We start from the raw sequence: 16,950 nt of genomic DNA, 5'->3' as shown, positions 1-16,950 counted from the left end.
GTCACCCTCCCTTCTGATGACACTCCATGGATTTTGGTTTTGCTTGGCCAAACTCCACAATCGCAGAAGCCAATTCCTTATGATAAATGTCTTGGTTCATGTATCTTTATTTACTGGTTCTGCTTCTTAGGTTAAATCCCAAGAGGTAAGCAAAGAGTAAGAATATCCACCAGGGGACCTCCTAGTCCTGACTGTATATATTAAGACAATTTAGACTTGGATCAAATTATTTTAGGGGAAGAAAATAAAATGCTAATAAAAAACTAAACTTTGAGGGGCAGAGAGTAACCACAGCATTTTTTCTCTTAAAAATAAACATTGCCTCATTACTCGAGAACAGAGCTTATTGCAATGTTAATGCTTATATGGGCACTATCCAGTACAGTAGACATCAGCTATGTGTAACTTTTGAGCACTTGAAATAAGGTCACTGAAACTAAGAAATGGAATTAAAATTTAATTCATCTAAATAGGGTTCCAAGACCCTTGAGAGGCCCTACCTCCCAGAGCTACCTTTCTGCCACTCTTCTGCCTACTTCCCCCGAACAGTCTGCATTCTAGCTTGCCCAGGATGGTTAACTTCACTCCAGCTGTCCCTCATGTTGGGACAATACAGTTATGTAACCTAGAAGCCACAGCCCAGAAAATCAGTAATAGCTCTGCATTTGCATTTTCTCCAATGATGTACAAACTTGGAGTCACACTCTGCCTTCCAGGTGACCTCACCTCCCCTGAAGGACATGGCACACGTCCTCTCTCACCTCAACTTCCCTTCCTTCCAAGGACTGAGGCAAGTGTCACAAAATCCCTCTCCCTCTACCTCCTGCAGGCCTATGGCAACAATCCACGAACACTCAAGACGCTATAACAGACTCACAGACTGTCTTACACACACAGCATTCCTACATGACACAGAAGCCTTTTATTTTGCACATAACACCGCTGGGGATTTAGCCTGTGGACACCTCGGGCATTACAACACAGACACACGTGGCTCCAGGCGTGTGTGAAGCGAGGTGAGAAAAACGATGATTTGGGTCAATCACATGACTACAGGGCCAGGGTTCCACCAGGGCTGCAGACGGTCAAGCTTGGCTTCTGTAGCAGTTGTAAGGAAGCAGTGGGAACGCTACGGGGAGGGGGTGCAGTGACTACTGCAGGCCCCTGCAGATGTCGGCCGGGGGCCTGGAGCTGCCCATGCAGACGGCAGGAGCAGAGGTCTAATTAGCCGACTACTGACTGCGGGGCTCAGGGGCTCACCGGCCCAGAGCTTACTTGGCTAGGGGGTTTCTGAATTTCCGGCCGGCAAACTTGGCCTTGCTGCCCAGTTCCTCTTCAATTCTTGGGAAGCAGAAGGGGGCAGGGAGGAGGGAAAAACAGAAGTCAAATCTCAATGCAGGAAGATTTTCTCTGAGCACAGACCCCAGCCCCTTCCTAGTCTGTACAGCTTATTCTCGAATCCTGAGCCGCTGGGAAGAGCACAGCACTCAGCCCACTCCCCGCAACCCCCAGCCGGCTGCTGTCGGGCTGCCCTCCCCCTGCAGACCATCTCCTTCCTCCACCCCCCGCAGTGTTTCTGGAGAACGAGGTAAAGGAAATGGCATGACTGCTATTTCTTTTACATAACTTTTTTTAAATGAAAGGAAAACTCAGTTTCTTCAACAAGTAAGTGGCCTGGAGAAAAGGGAGAGGACCTTAGTGAGAGCACGGGGCCCTGTGGAGACTGAACAGATGACCGCACCTGGCACAGGTGTTACGGGCTTACTACTAATTTGGGGCACAATCATGATAGAGTGGTCATCGTAAAAACATCTTTATCTGAAACCACAGACGTCTGAAATCTGCTTTAAGATCACAAGTAGGGGCCCTGACATGATAGCTCGGTTGGATAGAAAATCGTCCGGATATGCCAAGTGTCAGTCTGATCCCAGGTCAGGGCACACACAGAAACAGATCCATGTTCCTGTCTCCCTCTCTCTCCCTTTCTTCTCTAAAATCAATAAATACATTTTTTTAAAAACGACAAGTAGGGTGTAAAAAGACAAACGCAGAGGCTTAATCTGAGGGGTGGGGAAAAGGCGTGCATTTTACTGTTCACTGTTTCTATCTTAATGCTTGGAATTTTCCCGTATAGTTTTTAAGGAGTGGGGTGGGAGGACTTACTAAAAAGGGGGGTATCCTTGGGTTTGGAAGCCCCCTAAGGATATACCAGGGACACAAGCCAGACAAAAGCAGGGGGACTAGAACATCCCAAGGCGAAAGAAACCCTGCTGTTTTCCCTCTGGCAATTTTCTTCATCTCTCTGAGCCCTGATGATTTCCTTGTCCACAAAACAAGGGAGCTAAATTAGGTATTATTCACTAAGGCTCTTAAAATTTCATGATTGTCTAACAGGGAGCCTGTTCCCTGTTCCACCAGCAGATGGCAGCAGTGTACAGAACAGTCTGCTTTGAGGCACCACTGCAAGCCACCTTAGTTAGGATTTACCCCCACCCACCTTGCTCCAGCCTAACACTGCTCGGGCCCCCTGACCTGCACAAGCCCCACAGAGCCAGGAGCTAAGAGTGGAGGGCAGTGACCGCAGTCAATGTAAGTATCTTCTTTACCTGAGGATCTGGTTGTACTTGGCCAAGCGCTCAGATCGGCAAGGTGCACCAGTCTTGATCTGGGAGGAGAAAAGAAAGGTCACATTTGCTTCGAGTGGGCATCAAATTTTGGTAGGCATTTTGGGCAAGAGGAGTGCGTCATGACAAGATAGATACTTTTTTAAGGAGGATCTCTGACCCTAGGGAGAAGGAGATAAAAGGGTCCTGAGGACGCCATTCCCCCACGTCACTATGCTCAGAAAGCTGAGGTCAGAGGGAAGGAGTAAGGACCAGCATCATGCCAGGGAGCTCTTTACCTGCCCGGTGCAGAGTCCCACCACCAGGTCGGCGATGAAGGTATCTTCAGTCTCCCCGGAGCGATGAGACACCATGACGCCCCACCCGCTGGACTGGGCCAGCTTGCACCTACAAGCCACGAAACAACGTGGATGCTACTGACTCCATCTCTACAGCAGCCCCTTCTGCCCTCCTGATGACATGCCTCACTACCCCAGGCAGGAGAGCAGGGGAGAGGTCAGGACCCAGGAGCCGCTGCCTGCCTAAGATTACGACCCTTGCCCTCCTCTGAACTCACACAACCCCGAGGACCTCATCAGCCCTCCTGTCATATTTAAAAGGCTGAGTTCAGCCTTCTTGAGGAGAGAAAGACTGGTCTCTGACGTTCTCCATGTGAAATTCAAGTACAAACCTAGGGCCATGAAGCAGTCAGGTTCGGGCCACAGCTGCCCAATGCCCTCGTCCCCTTTGGGCCACTGCTTATTGACAAGCCACCCAGAGTTCGAAGGTGAGACCTGTTACAGCTCCGGCAGGAGGGCTGCCCCACCCAAATGGAGCCCCGTTCAGACCTCCCTGCCCCACAGAGTGAGGTCACGCCCAAGGGTACTCACGCCTGAATGGACTCGGTCACAGAGCCTATCTGGTTCACTTTGAGCAGGAGGCAGTTGCATGACTTCTCGGCCACAGCCTTGGCAATCCGCTTTGGGTTGGTCACTGTGAGGTCGTCCCCCACCACCTGGATTCCCGCGCTGGCAGTGAAATTGCGCCACGCTCCCCAGTCATCCTGGTCAAAGGGGTCTTCGATAGACACCACTGAGGAGAGAAGCACGCCCCCAGTATGAGCCTCCCAACCTTCTGGCCAGCAACTCCCCAGCCCGTGGCTCGCCTGGCCTCACACCTCTCCCCTGTGGGATCAGGATGGCTGCTGGCTCCCCTCCAGAACCACTCTGCCCTCCAGGCCCACTGCTGTGACAGGGCACAAGTCACCCACAATCCTGGGACCCGTAGTCATTAAGCAGAGTGCCACTGGCCCACGGTGGTCTGCGATCTCGCTGTACCAGGCGTAAGCCCTTTAGCTCTGTGGTTACAGGTAGCAGGCTTTCTGGTCTGAAACTTCGTGTCACCACTGCTGGGTGCCCTTGGGCAATGGACTGCCTACTCTGTGCCTCCAATTCCTCTCTTACGAAATAGCATTTAGAGTCCTTCCTGTTCTGTGTGAAATTAGTGAGCACAGGGCAGACAGGAGCGCCCAGCTCACAGCCCGCGTCACAAAGCTCACTCTCCTCACCTGTGTGACAGCCAGGACTGCATACGCTTAGGAGGTTGCTGTGGCAGTGACAGGCAGTCCTGCTGTGTCAACAACTACCTGTGCCACTGCTTCTGCTCTGCAGAACTACCCCTTACGCCTCTGCACCCTGTATGCATACGGACCGGAAAAGCCCCCGGGGACACGGGGCATGGCTGCCCACCCACTCATGCTTATAGCCGTCCTGTTTTGTGTCATTGGCTGGAGCAGAGGACAGGGCCCGGAAAGCACTCACCTGGGTAGTCCTTGATGAAGGACTTGTACAGGTTGGCCAGCTCGTCAGGGCTAATGTACCTGCTGGGGTCATCGGGCGACTTGAAGTCCAGGTCATACTTTCCTGACCTGAAGAACTCAGAGGCAGCCACGTCCATGCCGATGACAACCTTGTCGGTGTAGCCGGCTTTCCCGATGGCATTCTTCAGCAGCTCCAGGGCTGGAAAGAGAAGCAGTGACAATTTTGAAAGCTAGTCAGGTAAAGATAAATTTTTTTTAATAGCTGCCAAATGGGAACCATGACAAAAACCAAGAGATGTTCTGGCCCATCTGTCGGTTTCAAGGATTTCAGGTACTTTTTTCTGCTTTGGGACAAGAAACTACTGGTCAGTACCCCTAGAGCACCACAAGGTGGGAAATTCAGTCCTGACTCTAGGGAAAGAGGCTCTCACTGACACGCTCCCAAATTCAGCACCCAGGAACGCGGTGCTGGCCAAGATACAGTTATAGCGAGTGGTTGAGGGCAGGTGTCCTGGGGAACAGGCTTAAAATGGAGCAAGGCTGGGATCCAAGAGGGTGCCTGGTGGAGGGGAGCCCAGGACGGCAGGGCCATGTCCCCGGGCTCTGCCTCACTTGGCAGTGCTGCCTGCATGGAAACTGACAAAATCATGTGGCTTCGGTTCCACAGCAAAACCCCCCAAGCTGTTAGGTTAAACCAGGTGGGCCATTTTCTATAGGTCAAATGGCTGAACACCATCAGTATCCCATGCCTGACCCAGCGAGATGGACACTCTCTTTCTCTATGTGCCCTTGAAGGCAACAAAGGTGCCTGCACCCACCTTCCTTCCAAAACAAACACCTGCAGCCATGACTTCTTGTGCTAAGACTTTCTGTACCCTCTCCTCAGTTCTCACACTGAATTCTGTGCCGAAGGGCTCACAGCAAAAACACAGCTTGTGTGAGCACCCCCGTGGCTGAAAAACAGATATACTACTGATCACAGCCCTGAACAGATGGCACCTCCTCGAACGCAGAGCAGACTTCAAAGCCCTGCCAGAGGGAGCAAGAGAAACACTGCCTCCACACCCACCTGCCCAACGGGGACCATCAGGGCGTTCAGAAGGCCAGTGAGAAGATTCCTGCTATTTAGTTTTCAAAAACTGGAGTGGCAGCTCCTACTTCTCTCCCCAAACTGCATACTTTTGCACTTTGACACCTGCTGAACTAAAGGCAGAACGAGCATCGTGCCCGGTGGCAGGTGTGGAGACCTGCTGATGGGGATGGAGGGGGCAGAGCAGTGCCGTGTAACTCGGGTCCCTCAAGAGCAGGCGTCCCCAAACTACGGCCCCCTGAGGCCATTTATCCAGCCCCCACTGCACTTCTGGAAGGGGCACCTCTTTAATTGGTGGTCAGTGAGAGGACCACTGTATTTGGCAGCCCTCCAATGGTCTGAGGGACAGTGAACTGGCCCTCTGTGTAAAAAGTTTGGAAACCCCTGCTAGAACCTCACCTTCTTTATTCTCCAGAATGTTCGGAGCAAACCCGCCTTCGTCCCCCACGTTGGTGGCATCTTTCCCGTATTTCTCCTTGATGACATTTTTCAGGTTGTGGTAAACCTCTGCGCCAATGCGCATGGCTTCACTGAAGCTGGCGGCACCAACGGGGAGGATCATAAACTCCTGCATGGCCAACTTGTTGCCAGCATGGGAGCCGCCGTTGATGACATTGAACGCCTGGGGAGAGAGTAAGGATAGGCCCAGCGAAGCTTGTGGAATGGCCGGCCAGCTGCCTGACATCCCCCTGCATGGCCACACGTCACCCTTGACAATGGATATAATTATCAGCAAATGGCAGAGGAGACCTCCAGAGGCTGCTCACAGTCACCATGTTGGGAGTCACAGGTGAACGAGATCAAGATGTGGGTGATCTTGGGTGCCCACAAGAAAGCTCATGCTCCCAAATCCTCACTTGGGAAGGTCAAAGAAGCCACTCACCGGAACTGGCAGGATGACCTCGGCATTGCCAGCCAAATCAGCAATGTGGCGGTACAGGGGCACCCCCTTCTCAACAGCACCAGCCTTGCAGACCGCCAGGGACACTCCCAGAATGGCGTTGGCACCAAATTTAGCTAGAACAGAACGGAACTGAACGAGTTAGTGAGGTCTCCCTTACTCAGTAACCCTTCTCCCAGCTTTCCTGCCATGAGTGCACCTCGGACTGCACCCTGAACCTTTCCCTCTCTGCACCTTACTCGCTCACCCCGTCCAAGCAGAAAGGTGAACTGCATTCCATGCGAACTCACCTGCTTTCTCCCCTAAGAGAAAGCCCTCTCTGGTGTGTGAACTCAGGCAAATTCTACAAATTGGTTGATTTAGGATAAAGGACTCCTCTCCTTTGAGTAGCCTCAGACACGCTGCTGTCACTTGGCTATGCCCTTGACATTTACACCCGGGATTTGTTAAGGTGTGGCGGGAAATGAGTGAAGGCCACAGATGTTCACGGAGTTCACCGTCAGGAACTATCAGCTTCTCTCCCAGGAGACGCCATCGGGCCACTCACATTTGTTCTCCGTGCCGTCCATCTCTATCATCAGCTTGTCGATCTTCTCCTGTTCCACGACGCTCAGCTTCTACAGGGAGAGCAGGAGTGACATCACTCCATTTGCATGGCCTTTGCACCCATCGTGGAAGCGATACAATTTTGAAACCATGCAAAGTCCAAATCAGTTCTGTTTTATATATTGATTTGGCAGAAAAAGGGGGCGGGAGGGAAGTCAAGAGAAAAACGGGAGACACAAAACTGCCCTTCATTTGCATTAAAATTCTACCAGGCATTTCTCCCAGTACTAGGGAGTGGACAACAAAACACATAGGGTATGGTCCTTGTGTTGCAAAGGTCACACTGCACCTAAGCCAGAACTGACTGGCACATGCTAAATAAGGTATTACTACAAAGTGGTGTGACTTTTTGGACAATAGATAATAATTTACTGTCCACCCAAACGAGCTATGTTCTCCAAAGGTTGGCTGCACACTCAGCAATGTCCCTCTCGGCAATCCTCAACGCCAGCAGCCCACGGCAGTTGATGGGAGATAGGACTCTTGCAACGTCCAGAGCCATTTAGCAAAATGGTTGATGATCAAGATGAATACTTTGGTGAAATTACAAAGTAATGAAACTGGTGTCTGGAAAACTGGCTCCATATAATTTTAAATAAAAGTATTACTTTAAAAACATCATAATTGAATCATAGCAATGTACTATTTTATTTATAATGTTCTTTATAGAAAACTCAGACAGGAAACCATATATATAACTCCAGCATGCCATGTTAACAATTTAGTGTCTTGCTTTCTGACATCTGTTGAGAAAGTCAGTGGTTACTTAAACAGATAGCTTCAGGGACCAACCCTCACTAAGAGTTAGATTGAAGCGTGTTCCCCTCAAGACAGAAATAATGTCCAGGGAAGCCCTACCTCGTTAGTCCTGCCAGGTGAGGGCAGCAAGGCAGAGAATGGGGGTGGGTGGAAGTGCCCAGGAGACTGGGATGGGGGGGAGGGTGCGCCAACAGGGCGGTGAGGAGAAGCTGTCCGGGGACCAATTACAGAGTGCCACAAAGACCAGCGCTCAAGATAAGGACAGAGAGAGGAGCCTCCAGCCTCTGGTACACAGGACGAACCCCAGGAGGGGTGGCACCACACCCAACAACAGCTGTGGTGCTTCTAGCCTGAGAACGCTTCTCTGGCTTCTCTGGCCGGGGGTTTGGAAACCGGTTCCCTGGCACAAAGGCCTCAGGGGTCATGGAGGGGGGACAACAAGGCACACTGCTGAGCAGGTGGGCTGTGGGGTCCCCAGCCCCACTTCACCTACAGCAGCTCTACCTCCAATGTTTGACACATTGAGGTTCCAAGTATGGTTGAACAAGAGCTCCACTGTTATAAATACTACGACCAACAGCCCTGGGTGTTCATGATAACTGGAGAAAAAAGCAAAGGCTCTAAGGTGGCCTCCCACCCCTCAGCTCCAATCCCCTGTGCCATAAGATGTGGTCACACAGCGGGTGGGTTAGAAGAGGCAAATTATTCTCATGCTGATCAGGAATCCAACTGGCTTTGTCAGTGCTCAGAATGAGCTCTTCAGTAAACGGGAAAGTCCACTGGCCTGGGAGAGCTCGATGGCATTAATATTCATTAGTTATCAGGAGGCAGGTCCTACCTTGCTAATCAGGGCAGGTGCAATAGTTTTATTGATGTGCTCAACAGCCTTTGAGACACCTAGAAGGAACAACCAAATCAAATTACTGACATTAACGATAAACAGGCTTGAGCAGCATTGCAGGAGGGAACCATCAATGCGAACCTAGAGTCAGGAGCCCACCAAAGACGTTCGACGGCACCTCCTTCAAATCCCATCTCCCTCTCCCCCGAAACCAGAGGACTTCCTGGCCCAGTCTGAATGCGCTCACCTAGGACCCCCAGGGTTAGAGCCACACAGAGTGACCAACTCAGAACATCCGGGGAGAGGTTAGTGGCAAGACCATGCACTGGAAACACCAGCCGCAGAAACTAAAGGATGTGTAATATGTTACCTGCGTGCACAAGGCCGGTGCCAGGAACTCATTAATATACTTAACAGGTCTGGAGACACCTGACCAGTGGAGATTAACAGAGAAGAGAAAAAAGAAAGAAGAGAAAGGCAGTGAAGGACAGTGAGCGACAGAGAGGAAACAGAAGGTGAGAGAATACTGCAGGGACCACGAGTTCACCCTCATTACAATCAAGGCACAGCGCTGTCCTCCTTTAGACAAGTACACGCTGGGCCTGGTGCCACTGTAACCGTGGGAGGGCCCTTTGCAGACTGTAGGACCCAGAACACTACCTACAGCCCGATCGCCCAGCATTCCCAACCATGTTTCATTACTGCCCCTCCCCCAGGGCATCCTGTGGCCCTTTGTGGCCCACAAACTGTGGCAGTACTAGAAGATTTTTGTGCCTCTCCTAAAAGAACCCATTTCGCCCCCTGGGGTGAGTGTCCACCCCCTGCCTTTCTGTGGTTTGGTTCTATCTCCAGCAGGGGTCAGAAACCTTTTTGTCTGAGAGCCACAAACGCCACATATTTTAAAATGTAATTCCGTGAGAGCCATACAGCGACCCGTGTACGTTACACATTATCCAATAAAAATTTGGTGTTGTCCCGGAGGACAGCTGTGATTGGCTCCAGCCACCTGCAACCATGAACATGAGCGGTAGGAAATGAATGGTTTGTAATACACGAGAATGTTTTATATTTTTAATGTTATTTTTTTTTTAATTAAAGATTTGTCTGCAAGCCAGATGCAGCCATCAAAAGAGCCACATCTGGCTCGCGAGCCAAAGGTTCCCAACCCCTGATCTACAGCATGGTGAATGTCACCCCCCAGTGGCCAGCTCTGCCCAGGACAGGCTTCTGTGAACCAGTCACCTAAGGTCCAGCTGCAACCCCTGCTCCCTAGGCTACCGTGAACAGGCTGCCATTAGCCAGACCCTCCAGGTACTTCCCTTCTGGACCCTTGAAGAGGGCGGACAGTCTGGAAGGCCCAGAGCCCTCCCGGGAGGCTGGCAAGGCTTTTCGTTTGTGTTAACATCTTATCTGGAAATTCCCGACCTACCAGGAGTTTTTCAGATTGCAAGCAAGCTGCAATAGAAACAAGCGTGAGAACGCTTGCCCAAGTTGACAGGTGTAGGGACCCTGGAGTCAGTATCAACTCTCCAGCCCTTCTGCGTGTGGGGTACGTGCTTGCCACAACACGGTGGGCCACACCAGAGGCTCTCACCCTCCAGGCAGCTGTGGGTGCCGGCTCTTACCCTTCCCCATATAGCGCGTCTTGTCATTGTCCCGGAGCTCCAGGGCTTCATAGATTCCAGTTGAAGCACCACTGGGCACGGCAGCTCGGAAGAGACCTGGACATTAAGGGAGAGGGAGAAAACCAGCCACGGTCAACAGTCATAGCCCTGACCCACGCCATCTCCACTCACAGTTGGCACAGGACATTAGGAAACACTATTACTTCCTTCTACCAACTGAGAGACTCAGACGGTCTGTTCTTCCTGCTTTGCAGGTTTCTGCAACACAGACTCTACAGCAAAGCGATGAACTTTTTTAAAGAAAAAGTTCTAGGCCCTGGCTGGTTGGTTCAGCAGTAGAGCGTTGGCCTGGCGTGTGGAAGTCCTGGGCTCGATTCCCAGCCAGGGCACACTGGGGAAGTGCCCATTTGCTTCTCTACCCTTCCCCCTCTCCTTTCTCTCTCTCTCTCTCTCTCCTTCTCTTCCCCTCCTGCAGCCAAGGCTCCATTGGAGCAAAGGTGGCCAGGGCTCTGAGGATGGCTCCATGGCCTCCACCTCAGGTGCTAGAATGGCTCTGGCCACAGTGGAGCAGCACCCCAGAGTGGCTGAGCATCTCCCCCAGTGGGCATGCTGGGTGGATCCCGGTCGGGCACATGTGGGAATCTGACCGCCTCCCCTCTTCTAACTTCAGAAAAATACAAAGAAAAAAAAAAAGGAAAAGCTCTAGATTTAAAGCAGAGCTTCTCAAACTCTGGTTTGGATATGTGTTGCGCCTGGGGATCTCAAAAAAAATGCAGATTGCGAAACTGACTTCTGAGAGCCTGCGCGCCTAACAAACTCGCGCTGGTCTATGGGACCAGCCTGGCAGCACTGCTCAACAGAAATATACAAGCCAGTTATGAGATCTACGATTTCCTAGCAGCTGTGTTAAAGTTAAAAATTAAATACGAAGAAAATAAATTTAATATATCTTATTTAGCCCAATATATCTAAAATATTGTCAACATTCAATCAACACAAACTTTATAAAGTATTTCGGACAGTCCAGCTCGAGAGCACTAGCACTATTGCTAAGTCACCCTTGGAAAATGCAGACATCAGGTCACCAGCTTTCGAGTCTTGAAAGCTCTAGATTAAGAGGAGTCACCATAGCTCCGTTGTTTCAGTTTAAGCAGCGGTAAGAGCTACTTGGGGTTCTCTGCATAATAGGAAACCAGAAAACAGGATACTTGGGGGGCGGGGGACAATATAGGGGCAGAATCTAAGAACACCAGAACATAATAAAGCATTGAACGGCTGTCTTGCAGATGCAAAAACCAGCCACCTGGCTAAACCTATACTGTGGAGCAGAAAACAGCAGATCACGGAGAGGGACGGACAGTGTCAAGGAAGGTATTGCAGAGGTCTGGCTACGCAGGGCAGACAGGTTTGGGGGAGCAGTTAGGTGCAGGCAGCCATCTCAATCTACCCGAAACTGCAGCGCCTCTCCCCATCTAAGGTCTGTGAAGAACTGGTGGGTGTATGGGGATGCGAGGGAAGGAAGGAAGACAAAAACTACCAGCCGGGAATTGTAATCACCCGATCCATTAGTGTGCTTGTATCACTGCCGCGACTGCGCATGAGCAGGACACACACACTTCCTGCCACAGGCCCTGGCTTACTCTCTATCCATCAGGCACTGAGCTAGGTGAAGGAGCCATGAAATCAAGAGTGACCCAACTGTAACCAATGGACGTCTATGGTGGGGGATTTGGGTGGTTGGTTGTGTACACAGGAACTATGCATCTTCCGCTCCATTCTGTTGTGAATGCAAAACTGCTCTAAAAAATAAATTCTGAGGAAGAAGTGAAGCAAGGCTAACAAATCTACTATTTGTTCTTTTATTTGAAAAGGACTGAAACATACAAGAGGGAAAGTTACCTTTATTTAAATTTCAAAATAATATTAATTTTACTCATTTTTTTTTTTTTTTTTTTGTGAGACAGAGAGAGAGGGACAGATAGGGACAGAGACACAGGAAGGGAGAGAGATGAAAAGCATCAATTCTTCATTGCAACACCTTAGTTGTTCACTGCTTTCTCATATGTGCCTTGACAGGGGGGCTATAGCAGTGAGTGACCTCTTGCTCACATCATGTCTGTGATCCCATGTTCAAGCTGGTGACCCCGGAGTTTCGAACCTGGGTCCTCCGTTTCTCAGTCTGAAGCTCTATCCACTGCACCACTACCTGGTTAGGCTATTTTATTCATTTTAATTTTTTTTTTTAATTATTCATTTTAGAGAGGAGAGGGAGAGACAGAGGGAGAGAGAGAGAGAAGAGACAGAGAGAGAGGAGGGGGGGAGGAGCTGGAAGCATCAACTCCCATATGTGCCTTGACCAGGCAAGCCCAGGGTTTCGAACCGGCGACCTCAGCATTTCCAGGTCGATGCTTTATCCACTGCGCCACCACAGGTCAGGCCTATTTTATTCATTTTAAAGTATTTCAAAGAAAATGGCTCCACTCCAACAACACTCCAGTGTCTTGGGTCTTTTTTGGTGTTGTTTCAAGCCCATTAATTTCCAAATGGAAAGTTCCACCACTGACTAAGCAAGCCAGTCTCCTAAGAAGCACGGAAACCCTCAGCATCCTCAGAGCCCATGGCATTTGCTGTATGCCTGGGCCCATAAGGGAACCCCTACTCCGAGGGCACCTACCACAGCGAGTAGCCATGGGCAGACTTTTGCCCAATGACACCTAGACTTGAGGGCCTTCTTATCCTGGGCAAGGGGGAGAGAAGAGGAGGGCAGGAAGGGAAGGGCTGGAGGTTTCTCAGCCAGGCCTGTGATTCATAGACATGACTCAGCTCCGACTGGCAGGTCTCCACGTGCTCAGCACCAGTGGGTGATTCTGCCCAAGGCTCCTCTTCCAACCTCACCCACTATGTCCTTTTAGAAGACAGCTGAAACATTGGTGGAGGTAACACAGGGCTACAGAGGAACTTTTAAGAGTCCCCATTTTAACCTTCGCTAGATGGCCTGGTTGGTTAGAGCATTGTCCCTATACACCAACATTGTGGATTTGGTCCCCTGTCGGGGCACAAACAAGGACCAGCCAGTGAATGCGTGCATGGCTGAAGCAACAGGGCAATGTCTATCTCCTTCTTTCTCTCTGAAAAAATCAATAATAATTTTTAAAAGTCCCCATACTATTCTTTTTTCATGTGGGCAAACTCTTCCTAGGGAGATGTACAGCAGGTGAAAACAAAGGCCTTGGAATAACCCAACACCCCAAAGTAAAAACTGTCCCTGATCCTTGGTTTAAGAGTGCTTTCTGGAAACAAACATGGCTGTGCTCTATTTACACTTGCACTTGCTTATTTGGTCACATCAAGCTTCGAAGCAAACTAGTAATGGGTCCCTTTAGAGTCAAGCAACGACCTTACTTCCCTACTCACTGACCTAGGAAGCAGCAAGACAAGGACTCCTGCCTGCCTTACAACTGCAGCCCAGGCAGGAATCACAACCCACCAGGCAGCATGTGCAGACAAGAGAGAAAGATGTTTACGGTAACAGACGTTTTCCTGCCCAAGGCTCTGTCACTTTAAGAAAAATTTCAAAAATGTGAAGTGGAAGGAACTAGAGAAACGGGAGGTGTCACATACCTTTTGAGGTGCAGAGATCCACCTCAACAGTGGGATTCCCACGCGAGTCGAAGATCTCTCTGGCATGCACCTTGAGAATAGACATGGTGAATTTCTGTGGGGAAAGAGTTCACATGATAAACCTTAATGCACCCTTGGCTCATTCATTCAAGGGATCACTTCTGAGGATTCCTAGACTAAAAGACCCGCACCGGACCGCATACTGGATGCAGGAAGGCTGACTAGAGTGGGGGGAAAGCCTGCTAGAAAGCAGTGGGAACTGCCCCTAAAGCAGGGGTCCCCAAACTTTTTACACAGGGGGCCAGTTCACTGTCCCTCAGACTGTTGGAGGGCCGCCACATACACTGCTCCTCTCACTGACCATCAATGAAAGAGGTGCCCCTTCCTGAAGTGCGGTGGGGGGCTGCAGTTTGGGGACGCCTGCCCTAAAGTATTGGTTAGGCCAAGCACTGCAAGGCCTTGAACCCCAGCAGTTCAGGCCTTGTCCTCCAAGCAACGAACACTTGAAATAGTGTGCACCACAGTAAAATCAAATCCAGCAGGAAAGATTAATGTGCTGATGGAGAATGGCTGAAGAAGGGGCAGCTGGGAACTAATTATTGTCATTAATGAATGAGGACTGGCATGCACAGGAAAGGGACTGAGTCAGGACCAAGGGGAACATGAAGGTCACAGACAAAACCACCTAGAACTAACTATGGGGGTTGGGGGTGGAGACAGGAGAAAAATCATTCCTAGTGAAACAAAGGACTGAAAGTTTGGGACACATTCCATTAAGTTAAACTTGAGGTAATAGGATGTTCAACAAGTAGATAGGAGATCATCAATGAGCTCCCTGGTCCATGCACTGTGATCTTTGCTATGGCCATATCTGGGCCTTTCAACACTCACAGTACTTGGGTCTTTAGCAAGATAAGGACACATCAATAATGATATCTAATTAGTATTTCTTTCAGAGGACACTTCTAACTATACTGCTCACAAAAATTAGGGAATATTTCAAAATGAGTATGAAGCAATTAAAAAAAGCATACGATTTTTTTGGTAAACAAGAACATCAGAAAAGCAAATAAGTCAAAGAAAGTTGTTTGGTTATGCAAATGTGGTGGAAAACCAACTTTTATTTCATGGGTGAAAATGCATTATACAAAAGGTTGAAAGTACTGGAGTATCTGCACATTCCCTGGTCCCCTAATTTTTGTGAGCAGTGTTATCTCCTCAAGGAAGAAATCAAACTGCTTAAAGGACTGAAGTGTGGATGAAACTAAATTAGTGTTCAGAAGCCTATATCTAGCTGGGCTCCCCTACAATAGCCTCTCTGGAATGTACCGAAGCAACAAATGGCATCATTTTTTTCCCTTTTTTTTAAGATTAGAAATTAGATACTTAGAGGTCACTTCTGTGGCTTTGCTGCCTGTGTAACAATGGAGTTTTATTACCAGATAAAAAGCTTGTCTGGTTCTTATCTACTATCTTACAAAAATGCAATTTGTTTCAACACAGATTTTTAGTTTGGGTGCATTTTTAAACACATCTTCACGATACTACGCCTCAGCATCCAGTAGTAAGAGCTCATTTTTTTTGTTTCATTTTAGTGATGTAAGACAAAGTAACTAACTTATTTCATGACGTGCAAATAAAATTCAACTTGGCTTAAAATTGGATGGAAAAAAGATTATTAAAGTTCAGGGAGCACAGGCAGAAAGGAACATTGGTCTTATGAGGAGTCTTCACAGCTTTAGACCAGACGGGATTGAACTCCGGACTCGGGGCAGCAGGAGAGGACCGCGTGGTCAGCATCTACATGTGCCCGGGAGGCAAGTCAACTAACGGAATACACCGCCGTGGGCGAAGACCTCGTTGCGGGGTAAGTAGCGAACCCGCAGCTTTCTTTAACTACATCCTTTTTATGTCACATCCGGGCCGACTGTCGGGGGCTGGCTCGTGGAGCTGGGTGAGGTCGCCTGGAGGGCTTCCCAATTATCCAACAGCTCTGCTGCAGCCCCTCACCCCCTTCTTTAGTTAACATTAGCCACCGCTCGTTCCGGAGCAGCGACGGGCTGGGCACCCAGTTGCCGAGGGCCGGCAGCGGGTGGGGGAGTGGGAGGGAGAATGGCAGCTCCCGGCGCATCTGTCCTCTCCCGGCCCCCATGCTCCATTTCAGGAAGGGCCCGGCTTTAATGAGCACCCCGGGTTATGCACTGTCCCTCCCTCCAAACCTTTCACAATCAACGCCTTGTCGTCAGTGTCGTCAGTTTCAATTTCTGACCTCCCAGGACAGTTATGTGGCCGCGTAACTCCGTAATTAAAGGTTAATCCCTCCGGAGAGGGCCGGCGCCGCGCCCCCGCCTGGCACGCGCCGACCCGCCCTTCCACCACCCCGCCGAACCCCGGGGCACGCCGTCTGATGGGAAGGAGCCCCAGGAGGACCCACCGCCGCCTGCTGGGGCGCCGGGTAAGCAGTCCTTCCTCGAGTCCTTACCTGGCCGCGGGAGTTCGCCGCCGGGGAAAGAAGCTGGGTGCGGCAGGCAAGGAACGCGAGCGTTCAGCTATAAGGTGTGGGCGCTCCGAGTACCCAGAGCCTGTCTCCAAGCGGACTGCCCGGACTTCCTGCCCAGCTCCGGGAGCCCCGCCTACACTCCGCCTCCTCTTTGCCGCCTCACCATTGGCCCGGCTCACTATCACTCGGGTCCGCGCCCCCGGGAAGTGGGCGGGCCTTCAGCCTCGGCCGCCGTGGGGAGGAGTGGGTGGGGGAACCCATGGAGGTGTGGCGTGGTGGTGCTGGGGGACTCAGACTACCCCGCGGCTGCGAGGGGGTGTGGGCGAGCCCCAGACCCACTTTATTCCCGTCCTACCCCCCCCCTTGGAGACCCTGGACTTGCGGGGTCTGTGGCGCCGCTACCCCAGGGGAGGGGCGGGTGGCGCGGCCGGCATTAAGGCTCTGGGATCCATCACGTACTCCGAGTCCTGCACGCACGCAGCGTCGCTCCGGCGCCGCACGTCCGGCCTACGTCCTTGAGGACGACCTTCGCTGCCTGCCCTTCCTGCCGCCTTAACTCCCACCGCCCCGCAGTGTGGTGTCGGA

The 16,950-nt window shown here is 50.8% G+C and overlaps 1 protein-coding gene across 1 annotated transcript; it reads right to left on the bottom strand.

Annotated features, from left to right (window-relative positions):
- Positions 1–899: 899 nt before the first annotated feature.
- Positions 900–16,492, bottom strand: ENO1 (enolase 1). The gene is made up of 12 exons (XM_066270539.1): positions 16,348–16,492; positions 13,866–13,959; positions 10,245–10,340; positions 8,617–8,675; positions 6,961–7,030; positions 6,396–6,529; positions 5,912–6,134; positions 4,424–4,621; positions 3,494–3,695; positions 2,903–3,011; positions 2,607–2,665; positions 900–1,341 (listed from the first exon to the last, which is right to left on the bottom strand). Exons 2-12 carry the CDS (start codon positions 13,948–13,950, stop codon positions 1,272–1,274), a joined length of 1,305 nt encoding a protein of 434 aa, XP_066126636.1. The 5' UTR covers positions 13,951–13,959; positions 16,348–16,492; the 3' UTR covers positions 900–1,271.
- Between the last annotated feature and the right edge of the window lie 458 nt (positions 16,493–16,950).

This window comes from Saccopteryx bilineata, chromosome 3 (assembly GCF_036850765.1).
Source record: "Saccopteryx bilineata isolate mSacBil1 chromosome 3, mSacBil1_pri_phased_curated, whole genome shotgun sequence".
NCBI lineage: Eukaryota > Metazoa > Chordata > Mammalia > Chiroptera > Emballonuridae > Saccopteryx > Saccopteryx bilineata.
This window is presented reverse-complemented; position numbering and strand designations above follow the sequence as displayed.